The 24945-nt window shown below is 30.4% G+C and overlaps 1 protein-coding gene and 2 pseudogenes across 3 annotated transcripts; all 3 read right to left on the bottom strand.

Annotated features, from left to right (window-relative positions):
- Positions 1–40: 40 nt before the first annotated feature.
- Positions 41–16319, bottom strand: LOC149878753 (interferon-induced very large GTPase 1-like). Of its 3 annotated transcripts, none has more exons than XM_090071539.1 (4): positions 16205–16319; positions 7679–8274; positions 6042–6314; positions 41–5360 (listed from the first exon to the last, which is right to left on the bottom strand). In XM_090071539.1, the coding sequence occupies exons 2-4, from the start codon at positions 8117–8119 to the stop codon at positions 462–464; spliced, it is 5613 nt and encodes a 1870-aa protein (XP_089927665.1). In that variant the 5' UTR covers positions 8120–8274; positions 16205–16319; the 3' UTR covers positions 41–461. The 3 variants fall into 3 exon arrangements, with proteins under 3 accessions (XP_089927665.1, XP_089927666.1, XP_089927667.1); XM_090071540.1 differs by lacking the exon at positions 16205–16319 and adding an exon at positions 8715–9067; XM_090071541.1 differs by lacking the exon at positions 7679–8274 and having other exon boundaries at positions 16205–16273.
- A 6339-nt stretch (positions 16320–22658) lies between these two features.
- LOC149878752 (uncharacterized) lies at positions 22659–23475 on the bottom strand (annotated as a pseudogene).
- The window catches only part of LOC149878751 (uncharacterized), a 1652-nt pseudogene continuing 116 nt past the window's right edge, over positions 23410–24945 (bottom strand).

Below are 24945 nucleotides of genomic sequence, written 5' to 3'. Positions count from 1 at the left end.
TGACGAACAAAAAACTTAAAGAATAGTCTAATAACACAAATTTGCTGAGTCGAAATATATTGTTTCTAAATTAAAATACAATTTTGATTGCAAGTCGGAGATAATAATTGCTCTCACCTTTTAATCACAGGATTAAAGCTAAATGATTTATCGTATTACTTTTTTATAAAACCTTGATGTTTTTCAAGCATTTAAAAAATTCACCAGAAATTTTATAAAAAGAAAACAAACACAAAGTAAACAATGCGAAATGAAAATGAAAAAAAGAAAGTTTAAATAGTTGATCAAATAAAAATCAAAACTCAACTAATTTAAACTTTCATTCAATTCAATTTCTAAACGAATTAATATTTTTAAATGGATTTAGCATTTAGCAAAAAGTAACTAGCATTGAATGAAGTATCTATTTTAAAAAGTAAGCGTGATAGTAATAGACACAAAGCAATAACTCTTAAAATGGTTCATACAATATGAAGTCCATTCACTGTTTGAACGTTTGCTCCATCTAAGTAAAAACAATTGTTAATTACATTTATTGCTTCAGCTTTGGTAACTCCGCTCCAATTAGCAACGTCTTTTTTTACAGCTTTAGGATAAAATTTATCAAGGTTTTGCATTACGTGATACGTGATATATTTCCAATACAAATAGTGATCACTAGCTACTCCATCAATTTCCCAGCTCAAATAGCTTGGTCCAACTGATTTGTAATCTTTGTACCTTACCCATTCGAGCTTCGTATCAACATTTTTGAAACTGCAATCTGAAACGACAAGGTCATTGCAAAATTCGATTACAAACAGAGAACTATCTATTATAGTGTAATGACCAAAGCCTTGAGGGCGGTGGCATCTACTCGAATGATCATTGCAATCATCCGCGTGTGTTTGATTGCAAGGTGCTCTGCAAAACGGGCACTTTGTTTTACATTGAAATAAATGGTTTTTAATATCATTCTTGAGTTGATCTTTCAAAAACAGTTCGTCTTTACTATTAAGTTTGACTTCATTATTATCTGCAGATTCAAGTAATGAGGCTAGTTGTTTAATCAGTTCTTTTTCGTTTTCCATTCTTTTTTCAAATTTTGGCGTCAAAATATTATCAAAATCTTCCTCTCCAATTCCTAATGCTTTTATTACTGCATATTCGCAAATATTTACCTTAAGGGCTTTAATGCTATGTGGAGCAAATTTATCCAGGAATTCTGCTTTTAGTTTTTTAACAATTGCGTTTAACTTCAAGTTTAATTCTTTATTAATGTTTGCTTCTTTATTATCATCAATTACTTGAGAAATTTTATCTTCAAAAGAGGCGAATGGGTTATTGAAGTAAGTTTTAAGGAAGGATATTTCTTCTTCACTATTTTGGTTTTTTGAAATAATTTCTACGACATCACGAAGTACCAAACCATGCACATGGAGCTTTTGTGTAATCCTCTTCAAAACAAGTTCTTGCAACACGCTTCTAATTGAAACTAATGCTTGTTTCTTTGCTGCTGTTAGAAGAAGCGATCTTATTTGACGAGCAGCTATTGTTATATCTTTTTCCTTTCTTAATATTGATAAGAACAGCTCTTTTATTGGCCCTCTCTCTCTCCTAATCTTTTCCATAGGATCAACATACATCAAATAACTATCTTGCGCCAAAGCAAAGTTTTCAACTGCAATTTGTGCTGCGTAACAAGCAAATAATGCTAAGAAAGGGTTAGTCAAGCTAAACTTTTCACTGCATTTAACTTTCGAATAAGTCTCATTCAAAATATCAATTGCTTTTTTCAAATACTGTTGAACAAATAAAGTACAATTAAATTGTGGATGAGTTTGGAATTTCATTTGCTTAACGCCTCCTATATCTCTCAAGCAAAGCAAAGTACTTTGTATACGATGTATAGCTGATGAAATCATGTCCTCAACTTCAAATCTTATATCTCTTTCATTGGATTTAATGAAAGACATCAACTTTTCATGTACAACTTTAAAATAAGACAAAAACGAAGTTTTCCACTGGAAATGTTCTGATAAATCAATCCATTCAACTTTGAATTTGCTTTCGAGACCATCACCAAATCTTTTAATTGTACTGTTGAACTTTGCAGACTGCCCATAATTATTATAAAGTTCTTGCTTGAATACTTCCCCCACATTAGCAGGAACAAACTTTGCATTTTGCTCCTTTTGTGTTTTGCCAATGAAATCGTTCCAAAACTTTTTGAATTCAATTTCACATTCTTCCTCGTTGAATACGACGTAATTGATATCTTCGCCCTTTCTCTTCATCAAAAGGTCTTGCGCCACGTCTCTTGTATAATCTTGCAAAAAAGCCTTGCTTTTCTTTATTTCTTTTTCAATCTCTAAACTGTTCTGTTGATCATTAAAATATTTTTCGATGCATCCTTCGTAATTTTTTACTTTATTGAAACAATCTTGTTCCATTTTATCAATATAGCGCTGCTTCCATTTTAGAAAAATAGTTTGGTTTACAGTTTTTTTATCAATAAAAGTCGTGAACACTTCTACTAGTGAATTATTCAATTCAATAGATTTAGCATGAAAATCATTAATTTTTAACGCTAAATATTCTCGATTAGCGTTTGCTTCGAAATTTGACTTGAAGTAGGATTTAATTTGATTGTAAGTAATTTCAAGATTTTCGTTTAAACTACATTCTAGTTTTGATTTCCATATGCTAACTTCGTTTTCAATTTCATATCTAACTTGAATCTCCGCATTATTAATAAGACTCAAAACAAAGTTTTCCTCTAAGATTCCGTTCCAGACTGTTTCAATTTTTTTGCAAAATTCTTCAAATTTTAAACTTCCTGTTTTATTAGTGAGCATTTTAGTTAAAATATGATCTCTCAATTCTGAGCAAGCTTTGCTATAAGACGCATTTGGAGGTGCCATTGAGCCAGAACCTTCCATGAGTTGCGGGAAATAAAAAATATCATGTTCAAGTGAAATGTCAACAATGTCTTGAAAGTGGCGATATCTCTTCTGCATTATGTTAGCTTGTGCTACAACAACCTCATCCATAAGTTTCATAAAAGTATTTCGACCAGTTACGTTTTTTTGTTTCGCAGACGGATCGCAGTTTTGATGAACAAACACAACTTTCGGATGAAAATCAACCATATTCATTCTCATGAGCGCGCAAACACTTACTTCCAAAAAATCCTCTATGTCGTTTGGCAACTCTCCGCGCACGTTAACTATTGCAACATCTGATATTCCAAGAACAAACGTTGCTATTTCGTTATCGTGAGTGTTGTCATTTTTGTACTCAGGAGCACCTAACCCTTCTGTGTCAACAACAAGTATTGCATCATTCTTGTAGCCTTCCAAAGATATAGGAATCAATTGTAAGTAAGCTCCTTTCGTGCAGCGCCCAGCACTCACAGGAAACTGTATTCCAAACATGGTGTTCAGTAAAGTAGACTTGCCAGAGCTTTGAGTTCCAAGCACTGTTAATACAAAGATTCTTGGTTCATGCTTTAGTTCATAAAACTCCATATAGGACTTTTTGAACACCTTAAACACCTCTTTTAACCAAGTTAATGGAACTGATAATCCGTCACCATCTAAAAGTTCCAGTGCAATCCCATTCAATAGCAAGGAAGCTGCAAACTCAGGAAGCATGTTCATGCACTTGTTGAGTTCTTTGTTTAAGCTGTCATGGTTTCTATATATTGTTTCATATATCCCCCCAATCTCACGAATAATAGTTTCAACTCCTATAGATATGTCCAATAAAAAAATGCTTAAGTTATCACAGCGCATTTGTAGGTCCCGTTGTTCATTAGAAAATGTAAATTCGTCTTTTGCAGTGTTAGTTTCCTTTTTCTTAAGTAAGTTTAACTCCTTTGTGGCAACAGAGTATTGATAGCGAACATCAGAAATATGCGTAAAAGACCAATCATCTATATAGTTTTTAACATCACTTAAATATCTTAACTTTTTCTCTATGCAATTACTCTTACTTATCTCCTTCAAGAATATAGACATATGATAAGGAAGACCATTTTGGATTATTTCCAACTGGTCTTTTTTAACAGCTGAGATTTCATCGCGGTACTTATATTTCTGATCAAGATTCCGAGTTCTAGTTTCTTTTTTTTGTGCTTCAGTGTACCGTTTTATTGTAGACTGTATTGGAAATAAGTTCTTCCTGATTTGCGCTCTCTCTTGTGCGTTTGACATTTTCATGCGATCTAACTCTTTAAGAAAGGACTCACTGACATCTTTTGCTGTAGAACTTTTTGAAATATACTCTGGAGCTACTCGGGTGAACCTTTCGTTTAGACTGGGTTTTGGTAATGTTTCTTCAAGCGTGTCTTCTATTTCAACAGTCAACGTGTCTAACAGTTTATGGTAGTTTTCGTCAATGATCTTATACCGAACATTGGAGCAGACTTTTTTAAACAGATCACGATTACTTTTAACATAACTAACTGATTCTTTTGTCATCAAAACGACTAGTTTTTTCAAAGATGATTGGCTATTGTTTTCAGCTAAAGCATTTAGAAGATCTAAATGTCGGTCATCTTTGAACATATCTTCACCACATAGTGCGAATAATGCATCCGAAGCTGAAGCGAGTGATGCTGCCGATGGAATGTGGTGAAGGACATCTCCTCTTAAGTTTAACAAAGAAAATGTTTTGGAAAAATCTTTCTCTGTGTGTGATAAGTTATGATACCATATTCCTTCAACAGTACCCTCTGATGTTTTTCTGTTCGTATTACTTGAAAGAGCGTTTCTAGTGTAAAAACCGCAGCTCCCTAACTTTGAATTGATATTGAAGCCTAATAAATCGTTGCACAGTTTTGATTTGGACAAGCTACTAATAGCTTGTTGACCAATCCGCATCATGGAAATTACGCAAAGCGGAGATTTCGTAACATTTTCCTCAATTAACTTATCGCTTTCGCGCCTTGCCACTATTATACTTTTAAGAGACAAATTCATGTAAAGGTCTTGATCAGACGGAAACAAGACGGGGACAGAAAGATGACAAAAGGCAAGCTTTTGGTAAAGCTTGCTTCTTAGCGAAAAGTTAGCTTTAAGAATCACATCATGTAATATGTCCATTGGGTGATTAACTGCAATATGCATTCCCAGTTCGTCATGCCATTGTAATGGTACATTGAAAGACTGATACTTCATCTTAGTAATATCCTGTAACAGTCTCATCGTTGCAATACTTTTACTTTTTGATGGCGTCGATGAGTTCTTTTCTAAAACCCAAGCATAACGTTTTATTGCCCAACGTATATCACACTCAGTAATAACGTCATTCACATGGAAGAAACTTTTATTGTCCTCATCATCACACTGACCATCGATTTCAGGAAAGTCTTCTTCCTAAAAAAAGAGCTAGTTTTACTAATAACTTGCAAGGAAATCTTTTATAGACATTATAAAAATGGATCAAGGCAAATTCGCACAAAACTGATCTCTTTTTATAACTTCTCCGCTCATCTAGCTAAATACGCTTTTTTTAATTGATTATTTTTATTACTATATATTGATTACTTTATTACTTTATTGCTTTTAACTCTTTTCAAAAGATATCTTGTCGAAAGAATCGACTATAATGATAAAAAGTTTAAACCCTGGCAGTTTACAAATGATTTTGCTTAGAAACTCGGATGAATATTTTTTTAAGTTATATCTGGTTAAAGAATTCTTCGATCTTTGAAACATTTTTATCGAAATTATTTCAAAAAATTGTCATATCCAAAAAGATTTAAAACTTCAATAAAGTTGCATCCAAAAGAGCAAATTTTTTTTTATATTTCCTGTACAACCTCATTCATTTAAAGACCAAACACACATTATTTTTGATATTTTTTTACAAAAGAGTTTTTAGTTAGAGTTTGTATAGTTGTTATATTAGAGAAATATTTTAAACAATTCGTTAATTACTCTACTTACGACAAGAGATCTTTGTCGAAGTCCTTGGTCCCGTATTTTATTATTAGAAATTTAATTCTTTGAAAAATCATAAATGGTTTAGATTTTCATTTAAAAATTTAAACACACCTCTTCGTTTTTGAAATGATAGAATTCCTCACTCCATTTACTTTCACCAAATTTACAAACAGATTGAATTTGAAAACAGTAGTTTCCTGGTTTATCACAACGTATCTTCGCCTTGGTAAGAAGTTTGTCATTCTTATAACTCATAAGAACATTTTCTAACTCAATGAAACATATTGACCAATCATTATCCAGCTTATAACGGAGACAGTATTTTGAAACTTCATAATTCAATGCTTTCCATTTTAGGATAACATTTTCATCTTTGAGAGATACCTATTGAGAAAAAAAAGCATTTTAAGTTTATATCAGTAAATTGTGCTTTAGAAAAGATATTTTTTAATTTAACTTAAAGCAAATTAACCGTTGATGAAGTTGTTTTAGCAGGGCTTTGGAGAGGAGGTTGAGAGTTTGTATTGCTTTAATAGCAAATGGTTTATTATTTTTATTAATCCATAAAAAAAAGTCACATACATTTAAAATTTTGCGCATAAGTCTTTTTTATAATCAGCAAAAATAAATATACTTAAATAAAAATTCATTGCAAACCTGTATGGGGTTTGCGATGAACTTTGAATAATTGAGTGAATTTTCATAATAACTCTAGGAAAACTCGCTCAATTTCAATAAAATTAAGTTTAAAGAAACTGAAACTTATATAGGCATTTTTTTAGTTAGTGTTAGTATTTTTTTAACCAGTTCTTTTTCGATTTTTGCTCTCCTTTTTACCGCAACAGACAAATAGCATAAACATATAAATATGATCTCATTCAAGTTATTCCTATAACTTTTTCTCCTAGGAGGCTTTTTGGTGTGAGGTTTATTATCATATTCAGCTATGTAGTACTTTTATCCTTATAAAAAAATATCAATACCTTTCCTCCTAATATATCTTTACTATTTCTCATTTATTCTCTTTAGAATAATAAAAGAATCAGTTAAATTGAAAAAACTTATCTTAATAACAGAGCAACTTCACTCTAGAAAACGCACTCCAGTACAAGTTTGAAAATTTCTGAAAGTTGCACCAGTTTTAATGACACTAACTCATTGCTAACCTTGGGTTATTAAATAGTCAAAAATGGTTATTTTTTCAAATGATTTTGATCAATATCAATTTTACTGCTTTCTGAATGATTTATCTAAAATTTAAAATCAATAAAAATGCTTGATATAAACATTACTTAAATGAGTCACAACCTAAAAAAGAACAATCGGCTACTTTTAAACATCTTGAGTTCAAAGGCAGAGCTGATCAATACCTTTTAGGAAAGAATATATTTCTTGCGAGTGGAATTTTCTTTGTAAATAAATGCATTATCACAAGTAATGTAATCAAGATACAAAATATATTTCTAAATAGAAATTTAGTTACCATGTATTTCCATTCAAAGTTTGTGCTGAAAACGATACATTATTATAAAATATACCATGGATTACTTACTAGTAAACGTAAATGTTTAAGGCTTTATTAAAAATTGTTAATTATATATAACAATTATAATTTTAATCGCTGCAACTGTGTTGTTATTTTGAAAATGCTGTTTCTTAATAAATTTATTCAAGTTAGTGTAATCATACTTCTCGATATAATAAAACATAAATTATGCTTTTATAATTCGAATTACTTTTTTACATACCAATATAATCTGCGGAGCATCTAACTCAAAGGTTTTCTGAAGGATTTCTGTGAGTAAAATCTTTTTTTTTCTGTTATATTTCCCCAGTATTTTGAAGGAATACTCCGTGCCAAACAAAAGTTGATTAAATACATGGCTATTTTTCTCTTTAGGAAGATATATACACTTCCATTCAACTTCTGCTATTGATTTGTAGTTCAAAATGTAACTTTTTAAAATATTTTTTTGCATCATCCTATTCTGGAGTTTCCATGTTAACGTCACCACTCTACCATCCACAGTTGCATTAAGACTGCATAAGGGATTGTCTGGCACGGTTTTTGCAGCTTCATCAACCTTTTTGTTTATTACACTTTTTTTCACCCCATTATCTATCTCCAGTTCTTTGGCTTTTGAGTTGAGCGTATTTTTATCACCAAAAATATCCTTTTGATTAGACATTTACCTTACTCCACTAATTAACCGCTGCTTCAAGGTATTTTTAACCTTATGTTTGGTTTATGAGTTAAGCTGAAAACTTCTTTGAAAACCATGAATTGCTAGAAGTATTTGCGACAAATCCTCTAAAGAATCTGGAGCATGATTTTTTTTAGTTTCTAAAAAAGATATAAAAAGTAAATGATTTTATTTTAACATTATTGAAGATCGGTTAGCCATGCTGTTTTCCGCAGTGTAAACTCAAGCTCAAGTATTTTTAAGGTCTTGTTTTTAAAAGTTAAAGAAATGTTCTTTTTAAGTGCTAAATGAAGACAGAGATTATTTGTAACGCATTTCATTTAATTTGCATAAAGTAATTTGAGGGCGGCGTTTTTTTTATCGTTTTTTAATTTAAGTTTGTTAATTGGTTGTTTTAACTGTTAGCTTGTTTGTAGCTGTAGTAAGGTTTAATGGCTAGAGGGCTGATGTTGTGATTACCTTCATCAGTTTATTCAATTATAAAATATAACTCAATAAGTGTTCTATTAGTATGTAATGGTTGGCACTTTTTTAATAATTACGTTTATAAAAATAAAAAATACAAATAATACTCTCTTACTCTACTTGTAGTGTTTGATACTGCTTTTATCAATTACTCCTCTTTCTGTTCATCTTTTTTATATAAATATCACTTCTTTATTTGAAACGGCCACAAAATTCTGGTTATTCATCTTTGATTAATATTTTTTCTGACTTCTGTTTAATTCCTTCCCTCTTTTGATTATCAAAAACTTCAACTTTTCTCTTTTATTCATTTATAAAACTTCTTGTTTATTCAAATATTTTTCAATCACAAAAACTTTTCTCTCTTTAAAGTTCTTCTCAAAATTTTTCTTAAAACTCTCTTTTACTTCCCTTTAAAACTTCATCTTCCTTCATCTACCCATCTCCCTCCTGTAAAGCTCTTTTTTTTTTTTTTTTTTTTTGCTTTTATAGTTTTTGGCTGTTTTCGTTGCAATGCCTATCCATCATTTATTTATATGGCCGGTTGATGACTCTTCGTGTTTACACTTCTTCCAGTTTACTTTTTTTAACTCTTCTTCTTTCCATTTTATCATTTACTTACATGACAGCTTGATAAATCATTGTGTGTACGTCTTCTCCAATCATTGGTTTTAACTTTTCTTCTTTTCGCTTTATCATTTATTAATATAGCAGGTTGAATAAATCTCCGTGTGTACGTCTTTTTATAGTTGCTGTTTTTAACTAAATTCTTTTTTCTTTATCATTTATTTATATGAAAGACTGACGAGTCATCTTTTGTATGTCTTCTCTGATCGTTGCTTTTTTAATTTAATTCTCCCACCTTCAATATGTGATTTAAGATTATTTTACTTTTCATTTTGTTTATTAAGTTTATAAAATCATATGTAGATTTTAAAAGATAAACGCATTATGCGGAGATCCCAAACTTACTGCTTTCGTATTGAGCTGATCTTTTCGTATTGAGCTGAGCTAGCCATCTCGTTAAGCATTTGTTGTCAAATGGTGAATTTTTATGATATTTTATAGCTTTAGTTACTGAACTCTCGTCTTGAGATTCCATTTGAACGGCCATCAGTGTTCGTGCTAGCTTGTGTTCCAAAAACTAAATCCGGTATTTAACAAGATATGCTTCTAATTTGTATACTATCCGTTGCAAAATTGGATATTCAGTTAAAGTTTTTAAAATCATAATATTTCATTATAATAGCTGTCAGAGATTCTGCAACCGTTAATATTTTGTTGACCAGTGAATGAGAAACTTCTTTAAGAAACATTTCATAACAAGAACCAAAAAACGATTTCGGCAGCAACCACACTCTAATGGGTGCTCTTCCATAAGAGCAAGTAACTTTAGGAAGCGAGAGCCAATAATACACTGCGACCATTTTCTATAGGCGCATGTGGATTATGTCTTAAAAACGTACTTAACTTTATCTTTATGGTGTATTTCAATAAATTATAAATAAAGTATCAAAAAATAATGAAAATTATCAAAAAGTAATACCAAATATGAAAAGAGGTCAATCATAAATGAACTAAATTCAAAAGAGAGCTGACTATTTTCTTTAGACGCAGTTTACATTTTTTAACAAAACTATCCAAAAAAATATTTTTATCACATTTTTAGTACTCGATTGGACCTCCTTGCTCGTTTTGGCATACTTACCACCAAGTTTTCCAGCACTTTTGGCTCCATGTCCTCCCAGCATTCTGATACCGCTACTTTTAGCTCTGCCACAGAGCTATATTGCTTCTGGTCAGCATAGATACGTCTTACAATGATACCCCAGATGTTTTCAACAGGATTTAAATCTGGACTGCGAGCAGGCCACCACATTTGCTTGATTTTTTTAGCTTCAAACCAAGCTTTAGTCTTGTTACTAGTGTAAATGCTAGCTTTGTCTTGTTGAAAAACAATCTTTTTGCGTCGATATTTGTTTTTAAATGGAATTAAACATAATTTTAGCTCATCAATGTATTCAAAACTTTTCATTTTGCAAGATGTAAATGCTAAATTTAACTTTCCTGTTGCACAAAACCCAAGCCAAACCATCAAAGATTCACCACCGAAATTCCATTTCGAAAAATATTTGGGTTCTCTCCTCAAATCACTAAAAACATCAGGCCAAGTTTTCTCGGCGAATTCCGATCGTTTCTGTTTGTGAACGGTCTTCAAATTTGGTGCTTCAAATTCGGTGCATTTTTTATCGTACAATGTGTGGGTCTTTAAAAACTTTCCTAATCGTCTCCTTGCAAACATTTTAACCCAAATCTGACTTAACTGTTTTCAAACTTTTTGATGGATTTGATGCGAGTCGAACAATTCAGCGTTTTTCACGGCCTAAAACCTTAGATTTCTTTGGTTTCCTTATGGTTGTTGCATAATCTGTTGGATTTTTCAATAAAATACGGATAACATGATCTGATCTCTCCAATATTTTGCAATTTCTCGATTTGGAACTTTTTCTCGATGATAAGCCAATATTTGACCTTTTTCAACACCGGTAAGGACCTTTCCTTTTGTTATTTGGTTAAGTTCAACTTAACTTCGACTCACAAAATAAAATGTACTACAGAATATAAGAAATTTGCGACAAAACTCGTAAAAACTTTAGTGCATCTATAGAAAATTGTCACGTAAATACTAAAAATTTAACTATTTTAATACAATCAAGACAATTAATAATCAGATGCATAATGGATCATTATTTTCTTACATATACTTACTCAAAAGTACCGTTAAAACAATTTTATTACCACTGTAACACTGTAGATCCGCAAAATTCTACATGCATCTATAGAAAATGGTCGCAGTTTATAGTGCATCAGCTCAATTTAAAAGTAAACAAGTATTGCTGTCAAGTTTCAATTTTTTTTCACCAGACAAAAGTAAGCTTTGAAGTACCAAAGTTAAAGCGTCTTGGACATTTTGTTTGCTTTCGTTTTGATTAACATCTTTTTTAATTACCATTGTGCACCTTCCTCCGTACTCAATTGCAACTACAACATGAGTAAACTTATCTTGTACCTCTTTGTCAGCCAGTAGATTTTTGTTATCAATTCTGTGCAGCCGCAACAAGCTCTCGATAACAAGTATTTACTTTGCAAACTAATCTTGCTTTCGCAACGTAGGTTGATTCCTGATTATCTATCAAATACCTTGAATGATCCTTAGTTTAAATGAATAGTTTGAATGAGCCTTAGTTTCAACTAGGCTATTTACTGTTAATTTCACTTATCTTCCATTATCTATCTCGTGTGCTTTGCCTTTTGAAGTAAAGTAAATTTGTTTTTATCACCGAAAATGCACTTGATTAGTCGGCTTTATTACTCTAATAAATGACTGCTCCTTCAAGGTTTTATTTATAACTTTAGCTCAGCAAAAAAATTTACTCTTCGCCTGTCGTTAAATAAACCAAGCTGAGTATTTCTTTGAATAGCGATACACTGCAAGAGGCTTTTGTGATCCAGGTAATTAACCAGTCCATTTCTCATAGAATCTGCAGCGAAAAACTGTTTACTTTGAAATATAAAAAAAAATAAACGCTATTGTTTTAATATTGTAGGCGATCCATTTATCAAACTGCTTTCCTTAGTTTTGAATTCAGCTTCAAATAATTTAAAGAAAACCTAACTTTTTATAAAACTTATGGTAAAATACCATAAAGAATTCAAACCTGTTCATAAATTGGAAAAATAGGTTTCATACTATTTTAAATAGATTGTAAAATAAATTGCAATTGAGAATGGTATTGCACGCTTTATCTTATTTTGCCTCCCATAAAACTAACTGCACATTTTCTAGACACGTAAATGAAAGTTTTCTTATTTGGATCTCATTGTTATTTGAGTACATAGATAATTATAAGTTATATACATAAAATTTTAAAAGACCACGTTTCAGGGCTAATAAATTAAAAAAAAGAGAGATTGGAGCAGAATTTTAACATTTTGATATATCACTTCCTTGAAAATACTAAAATTAACATTTCTTGAAACTTACTAGTACTTATGCTTCAATGAAATCATTTTTTTAATGACAACTAAAAAAATGAAAAAAAAAATTCATTATTAGAAAGCTGAAATGAAACCATTTCCAGCATAATAAACTGGACATGGTTCGAGTTCAGTTTCTTCATCATTATAACCTTATTTTTTAGTACTGCAACTTCTGTCGTGAAATTTTCTCAGTTCGCGAAGACCTAGTTGCGCATTTTCTAACTAAACTTTTATCGCAGTGAATCAAGTTGGTATGAAATAAGTAGCCATTGTAATCCCAAACTTTTCAAAACGAATAATTCTGTCGTTTATTTTCATTTATTCCGTCGATTTTATTACGTCAAGATTCGGAAAGTTTCGAAAAGAAATTTGAAGGTTTCAAATATGACAAAGTAAAGTAAAGTTCCAAAGTAATACAAATTCCCATACCTTTTTTAGGACAATTTTGTGTAAAACTTATGAAGAAATGTGAAAGGACAATTCTTAACTTTGTGCATCATTAAATGAAACAACGAAAAGTTCATTAAAAAATTGAAATCATTAACCATAAAACACACTAGAAGAACTTAATCTTTGTACAATAACAACAGCCGGATTACATTAAATGCACTCACATTATTTGAACTGGCTTTTGTTGTTGTTCAAGGGTTCTGTTTTATTTTTTGTGCTGTTTCTTAACAACTTATGCCTTTATAGTGTCAGTTTTTTTTCTTCTGGCAGGGTTCATTTTAGGCTTACATTTTTAGAGAACCTGAATCTTTAAAACGAAAAAATTTTTTCCCAATCAGTGGTATAAAAACCGCAATGAAATAATTTGTGTTATTCCCATTTAAGAAAGGTTCTTTTTAAATGTTGAGTATTGTCGACAAAACTTTTTTAAATCAATTTTTTTTGATAAAGAGATAAAGAGAAAGCTAGAGCTGAATAGGAACTAATTAAGAAAATAAAGATATATCATTTACCTTTCATGAGGAAGTAAATGCATCATCAAAGGCAGAAATACAGAGAGAGTTATTCTTGAAACACTTTTTATAAGCTTAAAATGGCTGTTGGAACCCAGATAATGCTACTTGGCTTCAAAATTTCAGTTGACCGATATTATTCTCTGTGGAATTTGTTCAACAGTACTTGCATTTAACGTCTAATTTCTGAGAGTGCGGTGTTTGCAAGTGAAAAACCTTTTTACTTTTTTCTTTTTCCTTTAAAAACTGTTTTGTTTTATTCGTAATGCATACAGTTAACTGATGTTGAATATAAATGTACAACGTGTAATATTCTAAATACTTCTGATTATATATAATCCATATAAGGAATATTTCTAGCCTAAAAAACTATGTAATATCACTCTAAAAAAATAGTAAATTAGTAAAGAAAACAGTCACTGAAATAGAATGCTTCGCTTCAAATTTGTATTTGTTTCCACATCAAGCCAGAATCTATACTATCAAAGATACACATTAACTGAATTATCAGAAGCAATTATAAACAAACACTATCTCTTTCAAAAAGATATTGTGCCACTAAAGATAACTGTTACAGGTGAATTTATATAGAGCAACAAAACAACGTGAAAATTCTGAAAGTTGTTCATTTACAGTACAAAATAGAGACCAAACAGTTGTGGGTATTGGAGAAAGAACGGAAAATGAAGCTGGCTAGCCAGATCTAGTTTAAAGACAGAATTCAGGATAAACCTAAATATGTTTGCTACTGAAATGGTAAATGCATTAATTGGTAAATGGTAAATGCGTTAAATAATACTACGTCTCGCCTGTCAAGCAAAATATGTTCTGCTAAACACAGAAAGATGAACAATTTTGCACAAACTAGATTTAAGTAAATGAAAAAGCATTACAATTGGGTCTATCCACCAATAGACCCAATTGGGATAAAAGATGGATTTCAAATGCTATAACGTAAGAACTTTTGATAAAAACTTTTTGAGAAGAACAGAAAAAGTTATTCAAATGTCACTGGTAAAATTTAGTACCTGTAGTTTAAGAAGGTGATTACTTCAAAAGTTTTCATTACATGTTGTTAAGGACTAAAAAACAGACTCAACTATGAGGAGAATGAATTATTTGGGGTAAATCCACATATCCTTGAAACATTTAAAGAATATTTTTAATATAGACTGCTGCTCTACAAGAATGTTATACATCAATGTCTATGAGATGAAGCTCGATATATGCACGTACTTTATATAATTCCTCCACAAGAACTTTATTTGCTGATAAAGATGATTACTTTAAGTGTGTTACGCAACTGAAAGTTAAATATTCATTTAAAAATTTTTCAAAAACAACTAAATTATTAAAAACAAATCTCATTTATAAGTTTTTATGTTTTTATAGGCGAACAAAACTATTTATTTTTTACTTATTTTAATTTAAAAAACTGAGAGTCATGTGAAGATTACTTTCAATCGAAATCTTCAATGGAGAGGAAAGGTCACATTATAAAACATCACTTTGTCATTTTCTTGACACAAGAAGCCCCAGGTTTTTTGATAAACGCATAAACTCTAAATGTGTTTTTTATGTAGCTTATTCATTTTTTACAAAGTAATAAGATATTAAGTCAAAATATTTCTCAATGTTAATGATTGTGGCTTCGACAAAGTGTAAAAGTTGCTTTTGGATCAGTTAATCCAGCGTGGGGATTCTTGTGTTAAACAAAACTAATTTAGGCTTGAGTCATTAGCTTTCATGCATTTTCTACATTACAACATAATTCAATTTCATTAAGTTATGTCTTGTACATTACTTTTTTGCGTATTATATTATATTTTTTAGTAATATCCCATGTAAAGTCCTTCCATTTAGTGGGCTTCGCTCTGCATTTTAAAATTTTCTAAACATCAAAACACTTTTTGAAGAAATTTGATATCTATTAATGAGTTTTGTTTTTGTTTGAGAAAATTTTATACTTTTTATCAAAAGTATTTTAAATGTTATTTTTCAGGGGATGAATATAAATTTACCCCAAATTTATCCTAGAAAGTTGGTTTATTCATCAGGATGTACATCAAAAATTCGTTCTCTTCATAGTTAAGTCTATTTATTAGTCCTTAGTAACATGCAATTGAAATTTTTGAAGCAATCAACTTCTCAACCTAAAAGAGCTATATTTGACAAATCATGTGTTTTAAAGAAGAACTTAATCTGTTGATGACATAGTAAAGCAAGGATATGGCAATGTCAATAATGGCAATTCTGCAATTATTGATATTGGTATATCCGTACTTTGATAAGATCTTTTCAAATATTATTGGAATAGAAGTTAATAATCTACAATAAAAAGGGGGATTCAAAACTACACTAGCGCCATGCATTAAAACCCAGTTATCAATATTAGCAGTAAAACTAACCGCAGTAAGTTTTATTAACACTAAATATAAACGTAGTGCCTCGCAGCACCTTGGCTTACTTTTTAGCATGACAGTTCCAAATATGATATAATTTCTTTTCCACTTTGCCTAATGAGCTTTTTTTAAAAACTATTTCAAATTTCTTTTTGTTTCACTTTAATAAAAATGTTTTTAAACTTGTTAAAACTACTCACCTGCCATCTTTTTACCTGCAGCTACATTAATAGGTCAGTTTTTATCAAAAAAACATTTAACATGACATCCCTATTACTGAAACAAAATGCAATATTAGTTCACGGTTGAATAAATTGCATTTAGCTTTGTTAAATATCAAATTCCAAAAATAGTCATTACTTTTTAAAGCAGCGTTATTTTTTAGTTGGAATTCGACTGTTTTTAAAAATGTAGATCGCTGCGTTCCAAGAAAAAAATCAGAAAAAACAACATAGTAAAAAAACAGCTTTCATTCCGCAAAGTAAAATTAAGTAAACTGTAAACAAAGCCTGTGTAAATTGATAGTTTTTATTTTTTAAAACTGCGGAATATTTATTGAAGTTGATTGCGTATCACATAACCTTAATAAAACAAAACAACTCAAAATATATATGACCGTTGTTACAAGAATGTCAGCATGATGAATGTTTTCCTTATTGATTTGCGCACCACTCTATCCTATTTCTTTCCCTCTTCTATAAAATACTAACATGGTCAAATTAATTAAAATTGAATTTAACTTTTTTAATTAAATTAAATTTAATTAAAATAAAAACAAAAATTACAAAATAAAATGCTAATAAAGAATACAGTAATTCTTACCAACACCCAACGTCAAAAATAATTGCTAATCATTTCTTATTAAACCTCTGTTAAGTAATGAAATCTTCTTTTGCGCGATTATATCATTTTGACTAATTTCAAATAAATGTTTCCCTGTATTGCAAAAGGATGAGCAAAAAACTTTGAGAAAGATGAGAGTTCTCTTTGTTTTAAAAAAAGGTCTGTGTGAGAGAAAAGGTAACTAACCATAGGTAGTGGTACTCTCTAAAACCAAAACTTGTAGAGCGATAAATTGAAATTTCCCGATGTGTCAGATCAAATCAAGCAAATAAGGTTTTACGAGGTGCAGAAGATTTGAGATGAATGTACATCGAGGAGAAAGTTTGATTTTCGAAAACATTTATCTTTTTTAAACTACAAAGATAGATAATTTCATGATTACTTTGTACATTATGAACAAATTTACAAGCAGAGATTTAGGTCACTTCTTGTTTTATAGTTTCTCCAAAAATTTATGAAACAAGCTTTTTTATTCAAAATGTTACAAAACATTTAACAAGATTTTTTTTGCCACTAGTTTGTTAAAAAAAAAAAAGAAAGAAAGAAAAAAAGACCTTTTTTATTTTTATATTAAATCTATCCGAGATTTTCATTATTAACAGTAGCATTTATCATGGATAGGCTTACGTCGCAATAACGTTTACAAATCGTACAATTTATTATGTTCTATGAAGAGTGTTTTTCGTGCGCTTTGACCAATTTATGGTTAACATAATCGACCTACCAAACCCACTATTCGGCATTTTTATTTAATTTTGTTTATAAAGAAAAACTTAAACATGTTAATATGGAAAGAAGTATATATACATTTACAATATCAATAAAATTTTATTATCATACATCGTAGTACAACATAGAATTATACATCGTAAATCCAGCGAAAATTTGATGCGCTAAATGAACTTTAATTGTTGTTATAAAAGTTAATAGCTAATAGTTGTCCACTGAAGGCAAAGAGCTTTACTATTTAATATTGGAAAGCAAACAAGATGTTGGGTACTCAACAGGTCGTGTGGCGTGCGAGAAATCAATTCACATTTTAAAATGACAAAAACTATTTACTGAATCAGCTTCAACATCAACATCATGCACCCAGCGGTTGTGATATTGCATCTAAAGACAGCGAATATGAAGACAAGGGTATTTATTTTCTACTCAGAAAACAAAGCAAGAGTAAAGCTGCTTGACGATATCCAACTAAGTATCTGCTAATTCGTATAAAATATGCAGACAATCCTCTCTTAATGTGTTAACATCCCAACTTCAAGTTAAACAGCAATTTCTAAACTAATCTTTAAATGGTTGTTAAATTGAAGGAAGAAACTCTTACTGAGGGAATCATGGTACTAAAGTTTGATGGCAACCTCATTGAGGAAAATGAATATCAGGTAGTAGTTCTTAAAAATAGAAAATTAGAAGCACTGCTTTTGAATGAGCTAAATTTATCCCTTCAGGAAGCGACAAAGTTCTTAATAGATGCAACTTAAATTGTAATAAAAGTTCCATCTCAGAGAAAGCTGTTACTTAACCATCATTTTTCAAATATCAGTATCACACTCTAGACAGAACAACATTCTAGTGACGGACGAAGAACTTATTGGTAACTAGGCAGCAATGGTATCCTAACTTTTAAAAGGAGTTTAGAAAAAGAAGCTAGATAATCGAGATCTTGGGAAAATATCTTGATTAAAACGACTTTAAGAGTTGATATATTTTAGAGTTCGAAAAGTATAAACAATATCGTTGTTTAGTAGTCTTTTTATGGAATTCTAAGAAGTTAAATTATTGAAAAAGATTGATTTTTTCCAAGTAAGTATTTCAAAACCCAGCTTTTTTTTGGAAAAAACCAAGCCATTTCGAAGCGTCACTACTCAATAAACTGAACTTTTTTAAAAGTTCGCATCTTGTTTTTAAAAAAAGATAAGCTTTTTCAAAGCTTCGCTTTTTAAGAACTTCCACTGTTATATTTTTAAAAAATTCCACTTTTATTGCTGCGTCATTAAAAATGTTACATTTTTTCAGCGTTTAATTAAAATTTTTTTTTTGTTTCAATTAACTATCAACTGTTTTATTAACTGCTAATTAAAAAAAAGACTTGTAAAATACATGTTTTTTTATTGACGAAGCAACAAAAAGCCAAACTTTTTCAAAAAAAATATACTTAGTCTAGTTCGCTCAACTTTGAGAGTCAAAACCGTAAAAAAGTTAAGTTTTTTTCAAATATCCGAAGTCGGAATTTAGAAAAAATTGAGCGAAAATGCGAAACTTCGCGTTCGCTTTTGTGTACGGCTTTTTTCTTTTCATGTTATGACCTAGTACACCATCATTTCTACGTTTTCATTTCTAAATTTGGTATTTCTTTTTGAAACTAAGTGGCTACCAGAATAAATTAATCTTTCACTTATGGTTGGATAGATTTAGGCCTAAATATTTAGAGGAAGGCGATCTAGTTTCAATATAAAACTTGCAACTTTCATTTTAAAACTTTAGTTTTTTTATGTAAATGATGCATCAAACTTTCTGGAACAAATCAGCTCCCAAAAGGATTAATATATCTGTACAAATGTATAATGTACATATCATTCATAATCGAGAAATCCTGAAAAATTAATCTAAAAATAGCTTGGAGAAGACATTCTACTTTTAAGAGAGAAACATTTACTTTAATTAAATCTGGTATCAAATAACGGTAAGGGTAAACTTTAGCGCAGCAAATCTCAAAAAAAGAAAAAAATGCACAGCAAAGGTCATCCTGACGTGAAAGAATGTCTGGAAAAAAAAATGTAACAGAAAAAAATTTGACAAAGTTGTTAGTTTGATCAAACTAACAACTTTGTCAAATCAATTGATTTAGAAAGCTAAAATAAAATATAGGCTTTTGTATTTTACTACATGACAAAATAAACCTTTTAATTATTACTATTATTTTTATTGTTATTATTATTATTATTATCTATAATATAAATCCTACAGAAACGTTTAACGTTTAACGTTTAAGGTAGTACATACCCATAAAATCAAAAAATCAGAATAACAAAATGCACAACAATTTACTATTTTTTATTTTATTCAAAACAAAATAATTTGAAAAAATTAAATTAAAAAAGTAGTTGATCAAGCCTTTTTGCCTCGATTAATACTAAAAAAGAGTTATTTTATGACATTTTGTAAACATAAAATCTGGAAAACTAAAAGAGTTTGAGATTTCAAATTTTTACCAGTTCTTTATTGTATAGAAATGTAGGAGTTTAACCAAAACTTAGTCATAATATACAATATTTCAAAAGATATTGAAATTTGTTGCTGATTGACATTATTTTGTATAGTAAATGCTCATAAAAAATGCCATAACAATTTTATTTTTTTGTATCAAACATTAGTTTTGGTTCACCTCCTGCTTTTAAAACTAAAGAATGTACTGTGAAAAATTCAACCTAAAATCTTATGTGGATCTTAAAATATCATGTTTTAAAGTTAACAAAATCGCTAAAAAAAAATACTGAGAAAAACACAAAAATAAAATTAAACTAACGAAAACATTATGATTTTATTTATATGAGCCTGCTGAATAAGCTGGGATTATGTCATTTTCCTTTTCTTTATCCAGGAATCCTTTTCTGATAGCTCTTAATTTTCTTCTCATCTTTATGCCTTTAGTTGATGACATTCTCTGAATGTTCTTTATGCGGTCGGTACACTTTTTCTAAGCGGATTTAGCATAAACTTTGAAACTGGCAATCCAAGTGCTTGTATTATTGGTGTTAAACCAGATTTATTTGTTACATGATCTTCTCTTTTTTGTGTGTACTGGTTATAAGCAAATGATCTCTTTTTATTTCTAGAATGTGTTCTTGGCATAATGTTTATTCAACGTTGTCAATAAAAAAAGTGTAATAATAACACATAAACAAAGTATGGATTTGCACGCTTTACAAGTCTAAAACTTAACTAAATTGTAATTTCAAAGTATGACTAATAACTTTAACTTAACAAGCAGCTAAAGAATTTATCATCATCAAAAGCTGATCATTAATATAACTTTAAAACCAAGTCAGATGATGGTTGCTAAGGGCGTTGCTATGTTAGAAAAAATAACTAGTCTTAAAAAAGGTGCTTTTTTCACTATTTATGTTAAAAATGTTGAAAAAATAACTTTAAAAATGCATTCCTCGTAAAATTTTACGTCTAATATGAAAATAATAATTTTTTTCAAAATTTCAATAAATTAAGGGTAACTACCACCTTAATGTTTAACGTCGTTTCTTTATTAATTACAAGCCTTTGAAAGAACGCGTTCTGTGAATGCACGCGGCCATTGGAGAAAAATCCTATAAACGAGCTAAAACTTTTTTCCTTTTGGAATTTAATTATTAGTTTAGATTTGGAATTTAATTATTAGTTTAGATATTTTACATAAAGAATCATATTAAGATAAATAATCATCGTTAAGATCATCTTATAATTGAAGTAAGTATATAAAGTAGTTATATATACATTTTTATTTGATAAAGTAGAAAGGGTTTAAATTTTAATTAGATAAAGTAGAAAGGATTTAAACTTTCATTAAATAAAGTAGAAAGAATTTAAAGTAGAAAGGATTTTAATTTTTTAAATCTTTTTTTTTTTTTTTCAAGTAACATTTGTTATTTGTAAAAACCAATAGCGATGTAGTGGTAGACCGCTTGCTTCGTAAGGGATTAGTTCTGAGTACAATGACCGCCACAACTGCCCTTAACTTATTTCTCCACATAACAGCTCTATTCTTTAAGGCTTATGTTAAGGAGTTGAAAAGTTAAGAGAGGGTTGTATGAAAACTTTATTAGGGTTGTATTTTTAATATAAGGCTATATCAAAAATTAATAAACAAAAATTAGTATTCTCCTTGACTGTAATTAATAATGCTTTTACATTAATCATCATATTAAGACACAACTCTACTCGCTATTCCAACAGAATTCTTTTTTACCAAAATAAATTTTTTTTTCAAAAAATATATAAGTGAAACACAACGTTTTTGATGTGCAGTTTATTTAAGTTCTTCTTGTATTTTCCACATTGTACAATAAGTAAAATTTTAAAGACGTTTCTATGCAAGATAAGAAAACAAAGCCCTATGACAGAATTTGACCTTCTACAAAAAAAGAATATTTTTTAATTTTGACCTAAAGTGTATTTTAGGTCAATTTAGATCAGACCAAAACCTTAATGATGCCGTTGCACCGCATCAACCTAGCTAGAGCCCTGCCTTGTTAAAACATATTTCACAATAGACACTATACCAAATGCCTTTATTTCATGTTGTTGGTTTTAAATGTTTATTCTGCCGGCTATACCAGGGCCTGATCTTTCAAAAGGCACGTAAGGCCCGGGCCTAGGTCCCCCTAACTTTCAGCTTTTAATAATTTTTTAGCCCATCAGAATTTTGTGACGAAACAGTAGAATTTATAAATATTTATTTCAATTTTTAAATAGTTAAATCTTTTGATGGCCGCGATGATTCTTGGGTAGCTGGTCATATGTCAACTCAAACTTTCCTCCCTCAGGGTTCGATAAATGAGGACACAAGGGGGCCCCCAAATTGTGTTGTGCCTATAATCCGTGTTGTTCTAGATCGGGCTTTGGATTATATACTACAATCTGGAGTTACTAACACTTTTTCGTTTACATGTGTATAAAAAAGACTTCATCTGGAATTGTATAAACAAATAGGCAGCAGATTAAATAAATTTACATTTCACAAAGTATATACTTACATCTGTATGATAAAATATAATACATATGATAAAATAAAGATATTATTAAACTGCCAATTCAAAAATCAACTTCAGCTTGATCATTATTATCTTCGTCAGAATTACTTTCTTCGAAACCCTCTGTGACTAATTCACCATTTGATTCAGAATCAGAGCTATCCAATGAAGATACCACTGAGACCGGTTCAATTCGCTGGATCTTACGAGGTGGTTGTGAATCTAAAGAAACTTGTACTTATGTATAATTTTATTTTAATAAGTTATAATATTTTCATTAAAGGTGAAGAAAGAACGTTTTACACTGTATATTGAAATGGTTACATAATGAATAATACTCTTTTACATCAGAACCAAAATATAGAAAAACAATTATTCAAAACAAAGACTTTGCATATGTATGATGATTATGTACTTTCACAGTTACCTTTTAATGTTATTATGGAAGAAAAGTTCATATCTATAGGACCATCGATGAACTGGAGCGCTGTATGAGTCTGCTTCTTTTTCCTTCTCACAGGTTGTTGTACTTTGATGTTATATGCAACTTTTGTTACTGTTGCGCTTAGATCATTTGAAAGTCTGTTACGCTTCTTTGTTTTTTACCGTGCGTACTCTTTATTGCTTCGCTCAACTGCAGCTGATGAGGCAGGTAATGATAGTAGCTTAAATGCAATATTCTGTAAAGGTTGCCCTCTACAGAATGCAGACCACCAATGCAATGGGTCAATGGTAATATCAACAGCTTCCCAAATCAGTTTGTTGCCATAAACCTCTCCAGATTGGGATTTAAAAGACATAAAATCTTTCATTATCTCCCCACTTAATAATTAAAATTCTATTCCTATTTTGACAATGGTTGAGAGACCCTGGCTTTTTTCTGATTCTATCAAATCATTTCCCATGAATCTAGGATCCAAAAGATTTGCTGCTTTTTGAATATCACGCAGACTGAATTTTCTACGTCTTTCAACAGCTTCAGTTATTAACTTTATTTCATCTCGAGGAATTTCACAGTCACTATTTAATAACACTTCTTTAATGTTGTTGGCAACGTAGTTCCATAAACGAGGCATTACAGATGCACAAACAAGATCTCCTTCTGCAGATTTAACTACATTTTGAAGTGATGCCAGTAATTGCTCGCAAAACACACTCATTGACCAAAATGAAACAGTATCATGTAAAGTATTCTTCACATAATTTAGTTTTGCTTTATCAGGTGCACTTGCAGCATAAACTCGAGCATCTAAAATTGAAATACGCAAAACATCTTCAAGATCATTATTTCTTTTGATCATAGTAAATGCAGTTGACCATCTTGTCGGCACACTTTGTAGGCAAACATGTTTAGACTTTTTCAATGTCATTTGATGTTCTAACATCACATGCTTTAAAACTTGCTTCTTTCGAAAGAAACCAGACACTTTCTTGTGTTGAAGGTGGTTAAAGTGAATAGAGGGAATCTTAAGTATATCTGTAGCCAGGAGTTCGAGTGCATGTGCCCCACAGCCATAACAAAAAATTTCTGGGTGATCATGTTGTAACAGCTTCCATGCCTTTGTCATATTTGATGCATGGTCAGATATAAAGGAAATAGGTTTAACATGAACTTCCTTAATTACAGAGTTGGTAATATTGTATATATATTCTGCTGAATGACGGTTGCATTTGGGATGAAATGACTTGAGAAATATTGGTTTTGGAGTAGAAAGAAGAAATTGTATATGATTATTATTACAAACATCTGACCATCCATCAGACATCAAAACACACCCAAGAGACTTTTTTATCAGAATTGCATTTTCACTTTCAACCCGTAATGCCACAATTTTAGCAAAGGCCCTGCAAGTTTATATCGAGATGGCGGATTCCAAGCAGGTCTTAGTTTTTTAAAAAACTCTATCCATAATGGATCATCAGTCATCGAAAATGCAGTTGCAGTTCCATAGATTGCTTTTGCAAAAGTTATTTCTAAATCCTCTTGGTGTTTCCGGTCACAAGTATCCATCCAGCGTTTTATACCAGGTAAATTATGACCTGATGAAGAAGATCTTGGAAAAAGTTCTGTAGCAGTTGCATCTACCGATAAAGAATTGAAAACAGATTGACTACTAGCAGAAGGCATTACTAGAGAAAAATCTACTCGATCACGAAAAACTGTATAACTATTATTGCTTACTAAATTTTAATTCTCGTTATCAAGATCTTCGTCGTCTTCATCTTCAGTTGAACTAACAGCAATTTCTGCAACTAGTTCAGTTGATAATAAACTTTCTTTTATATTAAATTTCTGTTTGACAACATTTGTTACATTTTTACAGTTCTTAACTAGGTGCCGCTTCATC

The sequence above is a fragment of the Hydra viridissima genome, unplaced genomic scaffold (genome assembly GCF_058129835.1).
Source record: "Hydra viridissima isolate aposymbiotic clone 2 unplaced genomic scaffold, HvirCarnegie_v1 scaffold_14, whole genome shotgun sequence".
Classification (NCBI taxonomy): Eukaryota; Metazoa; Cnidaria; class Hydrozoa; order Anthoathecata; family Hydridae; genus Hydra; species Hydra viridissima.
Note: the sequence above shows the minus strand (reverse complement) of the source record. Positions and strands in the feature narration are given on the sequence as shown.